Source organism: Exophiala spinifera, assembly GCF_000836115.1.
Source record: "Exophiala spinifera strain CBS 89968 unplaced genomic scaffold supercont1.6, whole genome shotgun sequence".
In the NCBI taxonomy this organism is placed as follows: domain Eukaryota; kingdom Fungi; phylum Ascomycota; class Eurotiomycetes; order Chaetothyriales; family Herpotrichiellaceae; genus Exophiala; species Exophiala spinifera.
The window spans coordinates 1802584-1821855 of NW_015622518.1; the positions used below are offsets into that span (position 1 = coordinate 1802584).

General features: G+C 51.5%; 7 protein-coding genes across 7 annotated transcripts; 3 read left to right on the forward strand and 4 right to left on the reverse strand.

Moving 5' to 3' along the window:
- Window positions 1-494: 494 nt before the first annotated feature.
- On the reverse strand, window positions 495-3046 carry PV08_08583 (uncharacterized protein; the record flags this gene model as incomplete). Its single annotated transcript, XM_016382908.1, has 7 exons — window positions 495-1296; window positions 1345-1741; window positions 1793-2323; window positions 2379-2582; window positions 2630-2766; window positions 2816-2904; window positions 2960-3046. The coding sequence occupies 7 exons, from the start codon at window positions 3044-3046 to the stop codon at window positions 495-497; spliced, it is 2247 nt and encodes a 748-aa protein (XP_016233611.1).
- Window positions 3047-3478: 432 nt separating this feature from the next.
- Window positions 3479-4628, forward strand: PV08_08584 (uncharacterized protein; the record flags this gene model as incomplete). The annotated part of the gene is made up of 5 exons (XM_016382909.1): window positions 3479-3562; window positions 3614-3685; window positions 3740-3880; window positions 3935-4107; window positions 4160-4628. 5 exons carry the CDS (start codon window positions 3479-3481, stop codon window positions 4626-4628), a joined length of 939 nt encoding a protein of 312 aa, XP_016233612.1.
- A 652-nt stretch (window positions 4629-5280) lies between these two features.
- On the reverse strand, window positions 5281-6998 carry PV08_08585 (uncharacterized protein; the record flags this gene model as incomplete). Its single annotated transcript, XM_016382910.1, has 4 exons — window positions 5281-6178; window positions 6246-6496; window positions 6549-6777; window positions 6832-6998. 4 exons carry the CDS (start codon window positions 6996-6998, stop codon window positions 5281-5283), a joined length of 1545 nt encoding a protein of 514 aa, XP_016233613.1.
- Window positions 6999-8581: 1583 nt separating this feature from the next.
- PV08_08586 (uncharacterized protein) lies at window positions 8582-11294 on the reverse strand (the record flags this gene model as incomplete). Its single annotated transcript, XM_016382911.1, has 5 exons — window positions 8582-9286; window positions 9337-9582; window positions 9631-10122; window positions 10171-10690; window positions 10738-11294. 5 exons carry the CDS (start codon window positions 11292-11294, stop codon window positions 8582-8584), a joined length of 2520 nt encoding a protein of 839 aa, XP_016233614.1.
- A 2170-nt stretch (window positions 11295-13464) lies between these two features.
- On the forward strand, window positions 13465-14507 carry PV08_08587 (uncharacterized protein; the record flags this gene model as incomplete). The annotated part of the gene is made up of 3 exons (XM_016382912.1): window positions 13465-14047; window positions 14123-14178; window positions 14241-14507. 3 exons carry the CDS (start codon window positions 13465-13467, stop codon window positions 14505-14507), a joined length of 906 nt encoding a protein of 301 aa, XP_016233615.1.
- Window positions 14508-15270: 763 nt separating this feature from the next.
- On the reverse strand, window positions 15271-16351 carry PV08_08588 (uncharacterized protein; the record flags this gene model as incomplete). Its single annotated transcript, XM_016382913.1, has 4 exons — window positions 15271-15790; window positions 15841-16089; window positions 16138-16266; window positions 16320-16351. 4 exons carry the CDS (start codon window positions 16349-16351, stop codon window positions 15271-15273), a joined length of 930 nt encoding a protein of 309 aa, XP_016233616.1.
- Window positions 16352-17191: 840 nt separating this feature from the next.
- Window positions 17192-18042, forward strand: PV08_08589 (uncharacterized protein; the record flags this gene model as incomplete). Its single annotated transcript, XM_016382914.1, has 3 exons — window positions 17192-17210; window positions 17308-17467; window positions 17520-18042. The coding sequence occupies 3 exons, from the start codon at window positions 17192-17194 to the stop codon at window positions 18040-18042; spliced, it is 702 nt and encodes a 233-aa protein (XP_016233617.1).
- Window positions 18043-19272: the final 1230 nt, after the last annotated feature.

Below are 19272 nucleotides of genomic sequence, written 5' to 3' on the forward strand. Positions count from 1 at the left end.
ACCGTACAGTGGTGGACTGATCCGAGGAATAACTGGTAATTAGGGCCGATAAAGACGTATATGCAAGTACTTGCCCGGTATCCTTGCCTCCATAGCTGCGATTCGGTATTTGCTGTGCTGTAGTTTATATCGTCCTGAACGGAGCTTCGAAAATCGCTCAACCCAGACCCAGTGCTCCCACATCCAAAACGACGGCGGATAGTGTTGCAAAACAACATCCACCGCAGCATAAAGATCGACATACAACATGGCATGGAATGAAGTCTGTGTTCGTAGCCGCGGGTAGCGGATGGAGGCTCCCCAGTTGATGGCTTCAGCCGTGGGAGCGAGTAAGCGGCCGGGTAGCGCAACTCTCAAGTCCGTATCCGCGGATAAGACGGCCCCCACGAGAGAATCGAATGTCGCAATCTATCAAAGATAGCCTTGTGGTTCATTGATTTTAGGTCTCTGCTGTAGGTGGACTCCATGAATTTACTTGGCCACTTTGGGCAAAATCATTGTCCAAGTCCAGTGAATGAGAACTCGTCCAGCATTGCACCGTTGAAGCCAAAAAGAACGTCGTCCACTTGATTAGCCGACATCATGAAAGGATCATACCAAATCTCATTGTTCTGGTTGGCGTTGCCTTGGAAAAGCCCCTGGGAGCTATAACCTGGAGGATTATCCCCAAACATGAGCGGACGATTCAGGTTGGATTCGGAGAATCGCTGGCTGTTCTCCGGAGGATTGAACTGGCCATTTCCGGCCTCTCTGCCAGGAGCAAAGCTTTGGATGACAGCATCTATGTCGAGTCCTGGAGAGAACCCGTCAGGCCTAAGCTCCTCGACTGCAGCCACTTGAACCGGATTGGTAGCACTGGCATTATCCGAAGGGACTTCGATGTCATCCTGGGGGAGATGTAACTCATATGGAGGGTCCGGGAGTTGAACATTGAGTCGGGAAATTAGCCCTTCGACAATGGCTTTCGCCCTTCTCGCAGCAAAGTTTGTTTCCTGGTTTTGTCCCAAAACTGCCAGGCAGGCTCCCAGGCTCTTGTGCGCGTCTGACGCTGCGTTACGCTTGGCCGCGATGCGTACATGTATCGTGGCGCTGACATATGTGGCATAGGAAATCAAGTACGGCGCGCGCAGCACCGAATATGCTTTGTCGTAGGCTCTCAGGAGCCCTACAATCTGGGTGGCCGCATTTGCACACGTGAGAAGCGAATTGACCGGTATCGATCGAGCGTTATTGTACAGGTGGCCGTCGGCCACGAAAGGGCGGTGGAGGAGGATAAGGAGGACGTTATATACCGCCCTGAAACACAATTAGTGAGGAAGGTCCGCGGGATATGGTTTGACATACATTAAAGACAGGGTATGTGGAGGTGGTGTGATCGAGGTCTGTTTGATCGGATCGAATTTGAGATGTGGTGCTAGCGAGGCATACCAGCTCTCCAGCTTGGAATGTAGGTCGTCGAGTATTTGTGCAAGATCGTTAGAGCTTCGATCGAAAATCCGCTCGGCGTAAATGCTGTTGAGAATCTTGTTCATGATGACCGACAAGCTGCAGAGCGCCGTAAACGTCGAAACGCTATATGCTGGACTTCCTTCATAGTTGCTTTTGCTATCAGAAGTGTAGGCAAAGGGAATCCAATTTTCGTGCTCTTCGAATTCGTCAAGGAAAGAGATGGGGACGTTCGTGTCTGCTTCTTGTAAGCTGACCGGTCTCCCTTGATACAGACTCATGATCTTGTCCACCACTTTATACCCTATTAGTGAAACTGTGGCCAAAATGGACGTATGCAACTCACCGTAGGCACCCCAGAACACTCTGCGGCGTATTTCAAGATCCTCATCACTAAGCTTCCGAACACTGGAGAGTGCTGGGGCCTCCGCGTGCATACCCAGATCAATGATCATGCGGAAAGCTAGTCCAGAGTATAGCCAAGCAGCACTTCTCTCGTCTCCCAGGGCAAACAAAGAGTTGGCCATGACTAAGAGTGCCTGGATGGTTGTAATCTCGCTTCCATCCAAAGCATTCCCCAGAAGCTCTCTAACTCGCTGGCGGAATTTCCAGCCAGCCGTTCGAACATCGCCTGGGACGCGTCGCACTTCCAGTCGAGTGCTGAACTTCGAAGAGCCATAGTAGATCGCATTGAGGAGAATCTTCGAGAAATAAGGACCGTTACATGCCATATCACGCATGAAGGCCGGGCGGTATGTGATGAGAAAGGAATGGTGCTGTCGGTTCCAATGAAGGTCCAGCAGATGCATGCCCAGCTCTGGCTCGACTCCATCGAAATCAAGGACACCATTCTTGTAGTTAATAATCTCCATCTGGCCTGTAGGATACCTCACGAGTTACCACAGATCGCCGTGGTCGGAGATGGTACTCACGCTGTAGTGCCGCCTCGGCCATCAAGCCTTTCTGTACCCATTGCCTTGGTACTGGAGCGACCTTGGACTTTCGTCGGTCGTAAGGGTTGTCCTCGAAAAGAGCGCTGGTTTGACCGTGATAGCTCGAACCCCCATCATCTGAAAAGATTATGCGAGAGACTGATCGCTCCTGGAACGAGCTATCTGGGTTCTGGGGATTGGCTTCTAAGCACAGTCAGCACATGGAATGCGGAGTACCATAGTGTACCAACCTTCGGGCAGATCGTTGTTCAACTGTGGATCGATCTCGTCCGGGGTCCGGCCTGGAGCACTTGTGCCAGAAGGCTCACTAATGGGACGAGAATTTGCTCGTGAAGACTGGGTTGCGCGTGGCCGTGAGGGGCCATTGCTGATCGCTCAGTCAACACGGAGTAGGTCATTATGACGGGACGACGTACCGGGCAGACTGGCCGGGCGATGAGAAGTCGCACACGGTGCCATAGGTTTTGCAATTACTGCACCGAGGGCGCTCATTATTGCACCGAATCTAGGTCGTGGCATTGAGATCACGCTGCAAGATTTTCAGGCTCTCAGAATCTTACCTTCCGGTGTCGACAAAAGGAACAGGCCTTGGACACCCGTTGCCGCGGAGTTCCTTTCCTCGTTGTAGTGGGCAGACTGCCATCCATGGCTTTTTGCCAGAGATAGTGGGAGGTGGTGAAGTTGTTTGAACCTTCCGCGGCTGGAGATGAACAAAAGAGAGAGAGAGAGAGGTAACGGAAAAGCCACAGCCGCGGATATTCACTGCTCTCGTTTCCGCCGAACTATCAGATTCTCGTACTAAAATTACTGCATGTCGCCTCGGATAATGCGGCGTGGCCAAAGTCCATCGTTCCAGACAACGGCAATCTCGGTGCGGATCCGGCAAGCTTTGTGGCCCACCTAGATCATGGAAAAGTGAAGATCCAGACGTTTGGGTGATGGCTTTCATTTCATGGAGCAGTCTCATGGGGTTTAAAGACAAAGACTCGGCAGCTTTCGACTGCGTTACGAGTGATTGACCTCGACAGAGCAAGGTGTATTAGGTCTTCCACAGCAATCAGACCAAACTCCCGAGCAACATGGCTGCCATGGCAAGCCCTCCGGCTTCTATACCTCCACTGACCGTTCCCAAACCATCAGTCACACTTCCAAGCGCCAACAAGGTACTTTGTGCTGCCCATACCTGAGGAGTTTACAGCTGACCCCTGGACCAGAGAAAGCAGATTCATCCAGCCGTGTCGCTGCTCGCCGGAAGCGTGGCAGGTGGAATCGAAGCAGCAGTCACAGTACGTACTCGAACATGCTTCGCTCCCTAGGTCTTACAGCTAACAGTTTTCGAGTACCCATTCGAATTCGCAAAGACACAGGCACAGCTGAAAGGGTCCCATGGAAGTACGCGGAATCCATTGCTCGCCATTGCCCAAACCGCCCGATCAGAGGGCGTTGGTGCCATCTACACCGGGTGCTCGACTCTGATTCTTGTACGTGACTCTTTCCAGACTGCTCGAATGACCATTTCGACTAATGTCTCACAGGGTACAATGCTGAAAGCGGGAGTACGATTTCTGTCATTCGACTTTGTCCGAAATCTGTTTGCCGACGACCAAGGGAGGCTCTCTGCTTCCCGTGGCGTCCTGGCAGGGCTTACTGCTGGTTGTGTCGAATCGATTGTAGCAGTAACACCTACGGAGCGGCTCAAGACGGCTCTGTGAGTTCCTCGATACCACGGCCCAGCCAACTCTGCTAACATTAGCCATCAGGATCGACGACGCTAAAGGCCAGAAACGGTTCAAAGGAGGCGCCAATGCCTTTGCGACCATCATCCGAGAGCAAGGTCTGAGCGGCCTTTACAGAGGCTTGGTTCCCACCGTCATGAAGCAGTCTGCCACATCTGCAGTGCGTATGGGCTCCTACAACGTTCTGAGAGAGTACGGAAAGCAAAAGAACCTGCCCAACAACAGCCTTGTCACTTTTGCCACCGGAGCTATTGCAGGAACCGTCACCGTGTACATGACACAGCCCCTCGACACAATCAAGACCCGGTCACAGGGTGTAGCGAGAATGAGCACCATGAACGCGGTTCGGGACGTGTTCGTCACCTCCGGCGTCAGGGGATTTTGGCGAGGAAGTACCATGCGACTTGGCAGACTGGTCTTTAGTGGTGGAATTGTCTTCATGGTGTATGAGAACGTGGTGAGCATGTTGTCACCTGCGCGGGAAGCGGCGTGAAAGGGAAAAGTTATAGCATCTAAGGCGTTTGGCACTGGTGTCTGGCGCCGGAGTGACTCAATTTGTATCATGATAACCAACATCCATCGCAATCCTCCGCAAGCCTATCTGTCGGACGGTGAACCTGGTGGTCTGATTTATTTTTCCTAAGCACGATTCGTTAACAGCCAGGGAGTTCCCGGGACCGCTATACGCCCAACAGAGGCCAATTGCCCCATAGGTCTAGTGCCTACAATTGACATTTCCTCATACGGTTTCTGTGAGCCCTCATAAAGCTGCCCTGGGATCTGGAAAGAAAGCTTGGAAGTTTTGGCGCAAAATGTTGAAGCTGGATGATACCATGCCCAGAGCATGCCCAGAGCTTTATGGGCTTCCTGGACGGGATGCAGCCTTCATATCAGAAGCATGGTTGAGGTGCAAGCTCCATCTGCTTTGCCCCTTCAGACAAGAAACGATTGGACAAGAAATAAGGGAACAAGTCTGCGTAGAAAAGAGACTGAAGCGGTAGTTATATACAAATGACAATCTAGAGGCATACACATCATCGAGAGCAGGCGCTCCAACTGGTAACATAACATTCATTAAAAGCCAGCGCCCAAGTGTTCCATCCGGAAACCCTTTCCTGAGGACCAAGCATCCATTTGCCTCCTGTTTATTTGGCCGTCTCCACTGTCTCAGCCTGAGCCTTTTCCTCATCAACATGAGGGAAGGAATGTGTGCCTGCGCCGGGAACCCCGAATAGCTGATCCATGGATTCCATATTCAACCCCTTGGTCTCTGGGACGAAGAAGTAAACAAAGAACACGGCCGCCGTCAGGAATGAAGCAAAGACAAAGTAGGTGCCTCCGCCGATGTTTGAAATCATGTATGGGACACTCCTTGCGATGACAAAGTTCATGAGCCAGTGGGTGGCCGTGCAGATGGCTACGCAGATGCCTCGGATGCGTAGGGGGAAGATCTCGGAGCAGTAGATCCAGGGAACTCCAGCCCATGAGAAGCAGAAGCCGATGGCATAGACATATATCAAGGTGCAGGCGGCGTATCCCCCGGCCGAGATATGTTTCGTTGTCGTTTCACCGTTAACGGTGACATAGGCGCCGATGTACCACATGCAAGCGGCCATGAGTGCTGAGCCATAGATCAACATCTTCGTCCTTCCGAAGCGGTCGACCACAAAGAAGATGGCAATGCAGACTGCGACGAAACGGACGAGGCCGTAGATTCCAGTGGCATAAAGGCCTGTATTCGAGCCCTTCAGCCCGATGGACTTGAAGATGCGTGGGGAATAGAAGTTGATAGCATTTGAACCAGCCATTTGCATGAAGATGAAGAGGGTGACACCAATGGCTATTCGGTTTCGGTTGCCCTTTCTCGAAAGCTCCTTGAATTCAGCAACGAGGCCTTTTCCCGGGGTTGCTTCGCGCTCATGCTCAATTTGATCAATAACGCGATACATTTCTTCTTGGATGTATGGGTGATCCACGGGCAGATTTCGCAGCTTCGCAAGCACGTTGACAGCGGCTTCTCGGCCACGGAAGCGGGCGTACCATCTGTAAAGATAATTTTTGATCAGTGATAGGTCGACAAGGAGGGGGCGGGACTTGATGTAAGACTTACCGAGGAGAGTCTGGCAGGAACAGCATGCCCAAGATGAGGAGCCCACCAGGGATCAATTGTATCGCAAAGGGGGTGATCCATTGAGCATCGGATTCAGGCATGTTCAGCTTCACGCCGTAATTGATCCAAAATCCGATACATGTTCCAGCCTGGACACCGATTTCATAGATCCCAACTAAGCGGCCTCGAATTGCTGGTGGAGAGACTTCGGCGAGGTACAGTGGAACTAGCATACTGGCTGATCCAACTCCCTGGAACCATGTTAATTGTTTCGTCATCAAAGTCACCCGCAAGGACGCTTACCAGTCCTCCGACAGCACGGCCAGCGAACATAACAGCAACATTGCCATGCGAAACAGTTTGCATCAAAGAACCCACGCAAAAAATAACGCCAGCCACCATCAAAGCAAGTTTTCGACCGATTTTGTCACCCATCCAACCCGCGATGAGGGAGCCAAAGAAACACCCTGCTTGGAGAAGGGAGACAATATTTGCCGAAAAGGCATCGGTGTTCTTGGGCAAGTGAAAGCTCCTGCGCGATCCTGGTTTAGCCAGAAGATTGAGAAATCGAGGGACTGGTACTCACTTTTGAAACGAAGGAAGGGCCAGAGTCGTGCCGATGAAAGCAAGATCATAACCGAAAATGAAGGCGCCGAACGAAGATAGGGCAGCGAGCACATAGACTCGGTAGTTGTAGACCTCAGGAGGGGTTGGAACATTGAATTCCTCGACAGCATACCGTGAAGGCCTCATTTTGAATTGATCTTGAGGGTTGTTGTAATGTAGGACCAGGATGTCGAAAATCCAATCAAAATCCAGCCCAATGTTGATGCTCGAGGAAGTGCTGGCTGAGCCATCTGGATTGATCAGGGAATGAGGCCTTTAAGTAGCTGCGAAGGCTGCACCCTCCACCGTGGATGAGCTGACAACATCGTACAGAGTTCTCTGCGAGGGAAGCGAAATCCGGGGTCTGGTCCGGCCATGCGGGAACCGAGCGGGGATGGGGTCTCACGCCACGGGCAAAGCTTAGGCTGCTTGGGCTGCTTAGCCCTCTTAGGGCCTGAGGTTGGATCTGGGCGCCCCAGGTGGTTGTGTCCGCGGGTACTGTCACCATATCCGTGGATACTGGCTGGACAATCTCAATGTATGCCCGCGGGTACGAAGTAGAGTGAGCCTCGCTGAATGGGCCAGGCGCGGAATGTCCCCTAGGTTTGAGCTAGAGGCGTGCTCACGGAGCGGGAATGATGCACGGTAAATGCGTACCGGCAACTAAATGGCTCGTTGTTTGCCGTACTCGGCTTGGACGACTACGATTCTTTATGATAAACAGAATTTGTGTTTGTGTGAAGACAGAATAATCGAGGAAAAAAGGCTACGGACGTGATATATCACGTGGCAAGCCATGTGCAGCAGCACAAGCTTTCTCTTCTTCGGGACTGGTCTGGTTTTTGCTGAGAGCACTGAGACGTGTCTACCATCAGGTTCACTGATGATCCAGGGGAAAGGGAGCCCATTCTTCGCGGAACTCTGGTTGCAGATACATTGTTTCGTGGCGGCAGGCGGCCACCCGCACCTCCGGATCCGGATCTAAAGATTGCATAGAACAGTTATGTCAAGCTTCGTCAGTTGCAGCACAATGGCGTAACGCGTTTCGCCAACTCGGGTTTCACTGTTGAGGAAGCAGATCTGGTGTATTCGTTTCTGTATGCTCTATGGCCTACCCAAGCCCACCAGCGAGTATGCCTGACAGCTGCGGGTCGCCTCGGTGTTGCTCCTGATGATGTACAGAAGGGTGATCTTGTATGTCTGTTTCAAGAGCTCGATCTTCTGCTTGTGCTTCGATCCAACGATGCGGACGCTACGTACAAGTTGGTAGGGGACATTTACGTGTATGGAGGTGACATTTCCGACGAAGGAGAAGATGCGTGAGCTCCGTGAAGTGCAGAGGGTCACTTTGTCATAAGTTGATCTCCTTGGAAAGCGACTGGGACGGGTTTACCTTGGGACAGGATCTAATGTTTAATCAATGCCTGCTCAGACTCAACTCTCGACCCGAGGCCTGTTTAAATCAATGGACTCCTGTGCCCCTATAACTCCAATGGTCGATATACGTTGACTTCTTCTCTGAATGATCATCCTGCAGCACACTCGGCCTACATCTAGGTTACTGAAAGTCTTCATATCTACGCCTAGGTTTTGAACAGTCTGAAACAGCTGGGGCTGGAAGACGGGTTATAAACGGCATGGCAAAAGAGCTAGGGGTATCACATTTTGGTACATAGAATGCTCATTTATCTAATCGGTTTCCTTGACATTTCTCATAGTCACAGAGGCGCTCATTGGCCAGGTTGCGGGGGTGATCCTGACCATCCGAACATCCACTCGTTGCCATCGGTCATGCCTTCCGGGGGCCAGAACGAATCCAATCCTGGCGTCATACCCGTAGGATTTGGTGTCATTCCAGTTGGGCCTGGAGTCACGCCCATGATGGCAATGTTGATGTTCTGTGCTTGGCTTGTCGATGGACCTGATGCAACCTGACTAGATCCAATGATATTCCAGCTGTCTTGTGGACCGAATGGGAACCCTCCTGGAGACTGTTGAGACTGTGAGCCGCTATTATTATTGCTCGACACGGTCTGATTCGTGGGAGGGCTGGTATACGAAGTGCTTGAATTGTGATTCGAGGATGTCGATGGTGTTGGATGACCTGAATGTGATCGTGACCCTGATCCTTCCTGATTGGAATTCTGTGGCGATTGTTCGGTCCCTAGAGAATGTAGAGAGAAACCGTACATATTCTCAAACCCTTCCGTAGACGAATTTCCGCCAATATTACCGAGGTTTGAGGTATTGGTAGAGCTGTCATTGCCATAAAGACTTGGGTAGGAGCTATTCATGGTTGCCAGATTGGGGTTGGCCCCATTCGACCATTGTGAGTTGGGGGTGGGTTTGGGGGCGGTATCGCCTGTGTTTTGAGATTGGCGTATTTCGAATAGCGGAGAGCACCTCACTGTGTCGGTGTTGACAGGTACCTCCCCCTAATGAGACGTCAGCGAAAGAAGGCAACTCAGGAAAACAGAACACGTACGGGTGGGCGGCGACCAAATTTCCAACGCGAGTAGTTGGTGGGTATATCAAGACCGCTACCTTCGAGGTCGACATCTAGCTGAACCAAGAATGATTCTGTCAGAGGATTCTTAGTTTTTAGGACGTGCATGGCCGCTAGGAGGAAGTGAAGAGAAGATTTGACTGCGGCATCATCTCGCCTGGCCTTTAGGTACTGTACAAAAACCCGAGACGCGACATATAGGCAGAAGGCGAGGAAGGGATTCATCTGAGAAAAAGTCAGCAAACACTCTCCTCTGCTGGAAAGTCTCCATACCAAGGCCATATCGAGATGGCTGATCATCTTCATGATATTGGTGATTTGGTCTGCGGCGACTATACAACGCCGTTTTGACTCGGCGCTGATCTGTGCTGGCAGGCGGTTTTTATCCGCTTTAAATATTGCAGCTTGGTGCAGACATATTGTGGCAGTGTGTAAGTTCATATTGACAAAGACAGTGTTAGGATCATTGATACCCGCCGGAAGGCGAAGATTGGCGGGGAGTGATAGAGAAGTATTGAGAAGGATGTTGTCTAGTGCCCGATGCCGCTTCCAGAAAGCACCGTTCAGATCGTGATCGTTCTCGTGTTCATCAGGTCTATGCAGATGCGTAAGGTTACGGCCGAAGAGTGTCGATAGCAGAATGACACCGCCAAAAGAAGATAGCGAAGATGTACCTTCTCCTTTCAAGATATCTGACAATTGCAATGTGGTCTCTGGCTTGGATGTGTTGAATGCCTCGTCACTGGCTGGCAAGTTTGTCAATATCTGTACATCGTGTCAGCATATTACAGTTGCACGCCTCGAGAACCTTACGTCTTGTTCGTCGATGACCATAGGCCAACCCGTTCCAATGCTGGCATAGCGATCCTGACAATACGCCATCCAAAATGTCCTTCGTCGCTCCTCGCGGTCTGTCCAATCACGAGGAGGTGGCAGAGTTTGTTTCACATCCAGACCTACCCGATCTTGTCGATGTAAACCCATCATGAGCGCCAACCTGGCAGCGCGCCCGATACTCATCCAAGCTCTCGGGAAGTACATGAGCTTGAACTCGTGGCAAGCTAGTAAAGTCCATGCCTGGCAATGTGCAATGCTGATCATGCTCTCGCCATGGCCCCGCATCTCATCCGCTTCGGCGTATTTTCGAGACCTCGCGTAGAAATGTTCAGTATATGCCGAGTACTTAGGGGTGATGCCACATGCATGAGTCCACATGGCATATCTCAGGCAGACCGCCGGTCGCATGTGCGGAGCGAGATCCATTGATGCCAAAAATCTGGCTTTGTGAATCATTGGTAGAGAGGGATGGATTTTCTCAAAGTAGATCTCGTTCCTGCACAAGTAAGCATTGACACACCACAAAGACTGTCAGTCACATACAGTTCATCGATAACTTCGCGTGATGGCAGTGCCTCCTCTAGGCCAAGACCTATCATCTCCCACGAGAAGTCATCGCTTACATTCATACTGGCGAAATCCTGGATCCCGGCCATCGGGTCTGTGAAACTGGTGTCCATCATTCCGGACATTGAAGTATCGACCAAGCCCAGGTTGGGTATATCAATTGAGGCCATTGACGGATGTGTGTTTTCATCAAGTGTCGTAGACGCCTTGGGCGCCTGGGGAGTTTCTTCCGGGTTTGTATCTCTCGATTCCAGCAGATTTTCCACCTGTTTAAGGCGAGCCTCCAGCAGTTTGACATAACCTCTCTTAGGCCCACTCTTTTTCCGTTCTTCTGAGTATTCGCAGTGATGATTCAATCTTGAACACGTTCCGCAACTAGGCTTGTTCCCATCGCATCTCAGCTTCCGCTTCCTGCATAGGATGCACGCTATCCGCTTCGGTCTGGGAACCGCATCGTTCGACCCTCCAGCGCTGTGTCCGCTCGTCTCTTCTGGCGGGCTCTGGTGCTGTTCACTCTCTTCGGTAGAGGTCATTGTGGATGTCTTCACAGACCTTGCGCAAGGTCCGCGGTATCAGATTGCGACTACGCGAGTCGCAGTGATTGTCGTACAAGTGGCAACAGTGTCAATACGAATCTGTTTGTTTCGCAAACCCGATGCTTATGCAACAGGCGGATATGGACTCCGCAGGCACGAAGGACTGACGAATGCGTGGTGTGCGACCTCGATTCGTCGGTGAAGGAGAGGAGATTCCGACTCAGGCAGCAGGGAAAGCGAATACGAAATACGGATACGATGTCAGCAATGGGACGGAGTTGACGAGCTGCCAGATGATGGGGCGGCTCGTGGTGTGCGGTTGGGAGGTTGAGTTGCTTGACTAAAAACTCATATCAGTGCGTCGACGCACCAGCTCGAACAAATTGCATGCTCTGTCATTGCGGTATGCGGGCGACGAAGCAAGGGAAGTCATACAGGCGCTGACACTACGTGTACCCAAGATCTTGCGGGAAAATGGGGGACTCAATCCAACCACCGAATGATTAGCTAATCGTACGAGAGCGTTAGCGGAGTCCTCCATATTTACATAAGCAGGGCTTTTCGGCCACGGGCAGATCGTAGTTTGCTTCTCGAGAAGTTGCCGGCCGTAAGGTGCCGGGGCTAGTGGGTATTGCAGTCCGAAAGGTGGTATTACCCATCCGTGCGGGTAACCTTCCCAATCAGCAATAATTTTAATTTGCGCCGCCACTACTCCGTTAGGTGCGCCCATATGCCGCCACCTAAATATTAAGGACCATTAAAGACTCACCAGTTATGGTTATCTGCTCTTCGATTCATCTCTCTTAGCTGTTAGAGAGTCAGACTGTCTCTCCACTTAATGCTATCCTCAAGCTCTGAAGCACCAATATATATGATTTATTGTCTCTACATCACTGTTAGGTAAGGATTAGCATGAGCAGAATAATTAGGCGGGCCTTAGTTGTGCCAAGAGAGGCGCTAACCTAATGAGGATGGGCGTGTAATACTGTACCACCACTCTTCAATGATGGTGAAGCTAGTCCCAATGGAGAATTACCATAAAGGGCTAAGCTCCGTCAATGACTGGCCTTTTTTGACTCTGAGGCGACAACAATTCAACCTCATGAACCGGATGTCATATACATTACTCTGTAATCTCAGCTTGCTTGCATATGTAGCACTTCTGCACATACATTCAGATCCACCGACTAGCCTCTCCTTCCTGCGGGCGAAGTTACCGCATTTTGGATCCCCGAGCTGGGCAAAGATCGTCGCTCTCCTGTCATCTCCGTGGCCACAAACTTGGGTCGAAAAGTCGCAAAAATGCTTGCTGAGAGATCTTGCAGTCCATGGGGAAGATGGAGCAGATGGATGACTCCAGGAGCGGCAAGATTCCGTTTTCAGGAGAGAAACTCCCTTTGACCATTCACCATTATGTGATTCTGATTCTCCTGTTGAGCATAACATCGAATTATACATATGTCTTGTATTTGAAGCTAATGGATAAGGTTTGGCCTGGCTCTTAGAATATGGGGAAGCCTCAACTGTACTGCCATACTATATACGTAAGTCGTCTTCACACCTCATTAAACAAAGAATAAAAACTCGCGTCCGAGCTCAGAGACTCTCGGCTCACTGCTTATCCGTTCAAATTGCTCGCGCCTCGGCTACAGCGACTACATACCTCTCGAAAGGCAGGAAACCATTCCATCCTTTTTCAACTGGTTGTCCTCGGGTAGGCTTGACCAAAAATCAACTCTACATGCTCGTGGGATGTTTGAGGGAAGACCAAGAACGTACACATGATCGACGGTGGGGAGAGATTGTTCAGGTTAAGAAATATAGTCTCCGCGGTTTTCTACACAGAGTCAAAGTCTCATCAAGACCCATACAGGAAGAGACTTTTGGAATCGTCATCCAATTATTTGCCTCGACCCCAGGGTTTAGAGTTCTACTCAATCTCTCCTCGGTTACATCTACCACCCTCATCATGGAAAAGGTAGCAGGCTTCATTTCGGCTAGCGGTATTTGTCGCCTTGCTCAAGACTGCGAGGCCAACTGGTGATATGGTATAAATGGTCCACAGGTTGCCAGCATCCTCTCGCGGCTCCCCAAACTCGCTACGCTCGCACCCATTCTTTTGCCACAACAACGCTAATTCGCTTCCCTCGACCTTTGCTTGCCCAATATGTTCATCAGAGTCGCCCTCTGTATCGCTTCGATCGCCGCGCTAGCACGCTCTCAAGAGTCCAATGAAGCTGCAGTACGCCAGTTTCAACCCGGAACTCGCTTGCGCTTAATCCAGGGCCCAGCACAGCTCGCGGCACGCTCCACCGACGAGACATGCTCCGGCACTTGTGTCCAATGCTTTGGGACAGGATATATCAATTGTCCTAATAGCGACATACAGTGCTATCTCCCTGGTGATCAGACTTATGGCATAGATACCTGTCCCAGCTCTGCCAGTGCAACCTCGGGCGCTGCGCCGACATCTTCCCCAGGGAGCGCTGGCGGTAGCGAAACCTGCTCGACGCCTGGCGCCTCTTGTGTCCAATGCTTTGGCGCTGGGTACGAAGACTGCCCTGATGGAGTTTACTGCTACGACCCGAATGACCCAGACCACAACACCTGCCCGGATTCGTCGAACGGCAATGGCGGTGATCCAACCACGGATAGCCAGTGCGCGAGCCAGTTTGGATCAGGCTTCATTATCTGTGGAACCGATGCATGTTACAACCCGGGCAATGGAGAGTCGTGCTGTCAAGACGGCTGTAAGTTCTGCATGCAGTCGATCCCGATTGTCGATAAATCAAGACGATATAAGGGGCGAACGCTGACCGTTACAGACTATTGTTCTTCCGGCTATACGTGCTCTTCTGTCGTTGGAAAGTGCTGCCCTAGCGTAAGTAATCGAGACTCCCCGGATTGATTCCCAGAAATTTGCGTGTTGACTTGTCGCATCAGGGTTCCTCATCCTTGGACTGTTCCGCCGCCGATGGGGGTCTTTTATCCTCTTCTTCATCCGCTTTCAGTTTTCCCAAACCCAAAACTAGTTCAGCTCCGAGCTCGACCAGTGATTCCGGAAGTCTCTTCTCCTCAGCATCCACAACGTCTAGTGCATCTTCATCGACTGGCAGTACCGTCTCTGGTAGTTCGAAAGGAGATGCGATGCTTTTGGCCCCAGGACAAAGACTTCTGGCTGCGGCTGTTGTTGGGGCAGCGTTGCTGTGAGATGTATGGCCTCTGGGGGAAGCCGTAGGAGCTGTCGAGTGAGTGTTTGAGGTGTCATCATAGTGCACAAGACACAGGGGCTACACCACAATTTCCGGAAAATACATACTTCATCCATACCGCTTGCAGATATCTGAACTACCAAGCTTCGCCCAAGACTGGATCTTCTCGAGTATCTCACAGATCATATCCCGACATAGCTAGTTAGTCAGCCTCTAGAGTTCGTGGTCGCCGGCCACTTCGTCCCGTTAGCACACGACGTAACGCACCAATAAGGCTTTACCTCCGCCATTGAGGTGACGGTAATGGAGGAATAACGTATAGGGAAGGTTAGACGAGATCTCAATCTTCTGCAAGATTGTTTGGACACCCCCCCGCGTTTCTTCTGCACGCTGGTCGGCCATCTGCAAGACGCGCGCTCAATGTGTTCCTACGCTGCACGTATTGCCTTGAACGCTATGCTTCGATGATGAACCCAGGCAAAGATGCAATTATCCCATGAGATGTTGCTATGACAACTGAGCGCGGTTTTGGAGGTCAAGAACTCAGCTACACTAACAATGGTCTCCTTAACACTTGTTTTACAGCCCCATGCATTCTAACGCTCAATCGCCGCGCGCAGCTGCCACTCTATGCTGTTTCTATTTGTGTGATACAAGGTCTTTACTCGCCGCGTCTGTGTACATCGACCAAAAATTTGCAGAGTCCCATTCCACAAACACCAATCTCCGCCTGTTGACCTTGACCCCGGTGTTTGACTCAATTAATGAGATGGGACGTCACCGCCATCACCCTCCTCATTGAAGAAGACCTTCACCGGCAACCAAGCGTCGCCACAAACCTTGAATCGGTCTGGGATACTGCTGATCTTCTGTATCTCATCTTCAGTCAACTCCCAACCGTCCAGTTGGAAGTTGGCTTCAATCCGGGACTTGGTGACGGACTTGGGAATGACAGAGGTTCCACGCTGCAGACCCCACATCAAGAGTACTTGCTGAGGGGTCTTTCCCTTCGCCTCCGCGATGGACTGCAGAGTCTTGTCGTGGGCGAGGGGTGAATCGGTCGATCCCAGGCAGGAGTATGCGGTGACGTGGATTCCCTTCTCTTTGCAGTATTGCAGGGTCTTTGGTGAGGGCATGTTGGGGTGCACCTCGATCTGGTTGACAGCCGGGACAATCTTGCAGGATGGGTCGTTGAGCAGCTTCTCCAGGTTGGAAATGACAAAGTTGGATACGCCGATGTTTCGGACCTTGCCGGTACCAACGAGCTTTTGCATCTCGCGCCTGGTACGTTCAGCAAGTGTACGGTGAGTGGACACGAGGCTACTGCTTACCAAGTATCGATGAAGTTCCAGTCATCGTAATGCTTTTTCAAATCCTCTGGTACAGTCGAACTGGGCCAATGCATCAGGTATAGGTCGACATAATCAGTGTCCAAGCTCTTCAGCGACGAGTCAATGCCCTCGGGCACGCGCTTGTGCCATGGGTTGTCTAGTTTCGTGGTGATCCAGATCTCGCTCCGGGGGACGCCAGAGTCCTTGATGCCTTGACCGACTTCCGATTCATTACCGTACGCAAGGGCGCTGGGTGTGTTAGCACGTGCGGAGAGTTGGAGTGTAAAAGAATCTTACGTGTCAATGTGACGGTAGCCAGCGAGGAGAGCGTTCTTGACGGCCTCGCGGACTTCGTTGGGCTTGGATTGCCAGGTGCCCAAACCCACACCGGGCATTTTGTCACCAGTGTTCAGAGTGAACACCGTCCTAGACGGGGATGTCAGCATTTGCTTCGAACTTCTCAGCAGCAACACACTCACTTGGTGCCTTTTCCAGATTGTGTGGTGGCCATGGTTCGCGACACGATGCGTGACTTTGGTGTTATCGTTTTGGACGACTGGAAGCTGTTCGCAATGGTGCAAGAAGAGACTCTAGGGATTCTACTCAGAGACGCAACAAGAGAGAGAAAAGGCATGGAGATTCAAAGAAAAAAGATTATTGCGATCAGTAGGGCCCATAGCCTTCTTATTGAGGCAACACACCGGCGGACGCGCGATGACGGCTTTTGTCCACACAGGCTGTCACTCGATGAGGGGCACTGGGTTTGGGCAATGCAACAGTGCGGTACAAGCCAACGAGGGGCTAATATCCCGTCTCCAGTAGGTGGCGGTGGTATTAGCCTAATAAGCCGCCGATTATCTCGAGAGCCATTATCCACAAGAAAGACGATAAGGACACGTCTTCTCCGTGCCGTACTGTGTGCGGCGGGTGAATGCATTGACACCTTTGGGCGACTAACGCTGGAGAAGAGATCTGTACCTCTTGGTAGGTACCTGTCGGCAGTGGAAGCGTAGACCAACAGGCAAATATCTTACCTAAGGTACCCTGACCAATCCCCTAGTACAAGCACTGCAGGTACCTCTCAAGCCTCGACAAAGCGACATGTACTCGTGCCCGCACTGGAGGATTAACGGTACAATTCTACCTCGCACCGAAAAGCACGATCGATGCACTCCGTACCGCGGCCGATGGTTCGTCAGAATTTCTCCTCCACACTTTCTTCACGCTCAAGCCAATAACCAAAGCACTCGTCGTGAGTCCAATGAAGCCACGAGTCTCCCTCCTGCATCGAGAAGGCTTCTGTTGATAAGTTAGAGCTGCCGCTTGCCGCGAGCTTGTCTCCTTGAATCGAATGTCTCGGTTTGTTCCAGGTAAGTTCGCTCTCGGTGAATCGTTCCACCCAAAGCACCAATCCTCCAACTCTTGGAGCCTAAATAAGTGCCAGTCTAGCATTCTGACTTTTCACAGCTGGGACTGATCCTGGCTCCGGATCAAACGAGAAGGAAGATGATGCGTGGACCAAGGCTCGTCAGCAAATTGAGGCTCTTAAAAAACCCAAGCCTGTGGATGAAGGAAAGCAAGAAGGGGGCGAAAGCCTCTACGACGTCTTGCAACGAAACAAAGGCAAGTCGAATGCTATCCAACACTTGATCTTCTACTTTCCGTTCTTCTCTAGATAGAGATCGATTTCTGACACCTTGCACTTTTGCATCTACAGCTGCCAAGCAAGAGGCTTTTGAAGAGTCGATTAAGTTGAAAAACCAGTTTCGTGCTCTTGACGACGACGAGGTCGATTTCCTAGACTCGGTCCTCGAGTCAGAAAGGGCAAAAGAAGACGCAGTCAAGAAAGAAATGTCCGAGCAGCTGGAAGCTTTCCGCAATCAACGCGCCAAAGCAGAAAAGGATCTGTTGGAACATGAAATACCGGAGGCAGAGGAACGTCTCGGCGCTCCGGTGGGCAAGAATGCGTGGACAACCCAGAAGAAGCGCCGGCGCCGTGATGAAGAGTCAAAAGCCATTGCATCCAACAAAACAAGAAAGCTCTCGTCTTCCGCCGACAACACACCTCAGCAGCCAACAGCCCCAAAAGAATCCGGAGAGCTTGCAAAGCCGCTTGAGGCTGCAAATCAATCATCGCCCGCTCAAGTCAAGTCTACGCCCGGAGTTCTTGGCCTAGGCGATTATTCCTCCGACGAAGATTGAGAGTTACACCTTAGACCTCGCGACGGCTTGAGCGTGACCACCTCGAGATTGGTCACCTGGCTAGTAAGCTCTACAAATGATCTACAGCGAAGATTCTCAGCTACAAGCCATATTCCTCAGACAGGCCACACTCCTACAGATGCACTCCCAGGAAGTTTGTGAAACCAGATGAACATCCTTTTTTTCCAGCTGGAATCAATTGATGCAGGCCGTTATTGATCCAAACTTAGCCAATGGATTATGTCGGTGAGCGGCGTCCCTTGTCTCTGGTCTGGTTTGGTATGCGAAGGACTTTGGCCCGCAAAGGCTGCCCAAGGTAGCTAATTCTGCAAGTTGGCCCTATGGCGGGAACAGCCGGGTTTCTGCAAGACCTGTTCGTCACGTCACAGACGTCCCGGGCCCTGCATGCTGCATCATGGCTCGCCTCGTCCGAGCAGCCATTTGCCGACTTTGTATCGACTCACAGGGTCTCACCGGTTTTCTTCACTCGACTCGAGAACCAGTTATCAGCCAGGGCAGCATTTGTGGTTTTGGTAGCTGAAGTCTACGATATTCCGCATGTCGAGGATTGGGGGTTCACCGTCGAAAATCTTTGGTGCCCCGTGAGCATCCTAGCCTGGCATTTTCGTGGGCCACTCTGCCGTTGTTCTGGGCTCCTCCCGGCGCGGTTCGCCGCATCGACGGGCCAATGGGCCGCCTGGCAGGACGAACTATGCCATTATCAGCTCCTCCCTATCCCGTCCACGTTGGCAGCACATCACACCCGAGCTTTTCCAGTGTCTGGTAGCTTTGGCCCATCAAAACATGCCAAAGCGGGAGCCCATGTAACCGGCGCGTCTTTATTCGCTTAGGCTATCGTCCAGCTCTGGTAGCGGTGAAGAAAGCCGTAATCTTATTCATTGCTGCTCGAACGCGCCCCCGTTTTGGCTTTTCGCGTCATTCGCCAGGTGTGCCCGAGGCTCAACACCGCCATATTGTTGTTGCTGCACTCAAACGGGGTATGAGGCATCAATCGAAAATTTTGCATCGTTGTCAGAGAGGTGGTCGTAGCGGTTTAAGGGCGATAAATACACTATATCCAGTATACTCGACTGCTTCGGTTTTTGTTGTTCCCGGCCTAAGTGTTTGTGTATCGCTATCGATAGATGCGATTGCTCGCCATTTAGGGGATCGGCACTGGTCTGCAAGGGGCTTGGTGGCAGTCTGTGTGGCAGGGAGCGTCACCTGGAT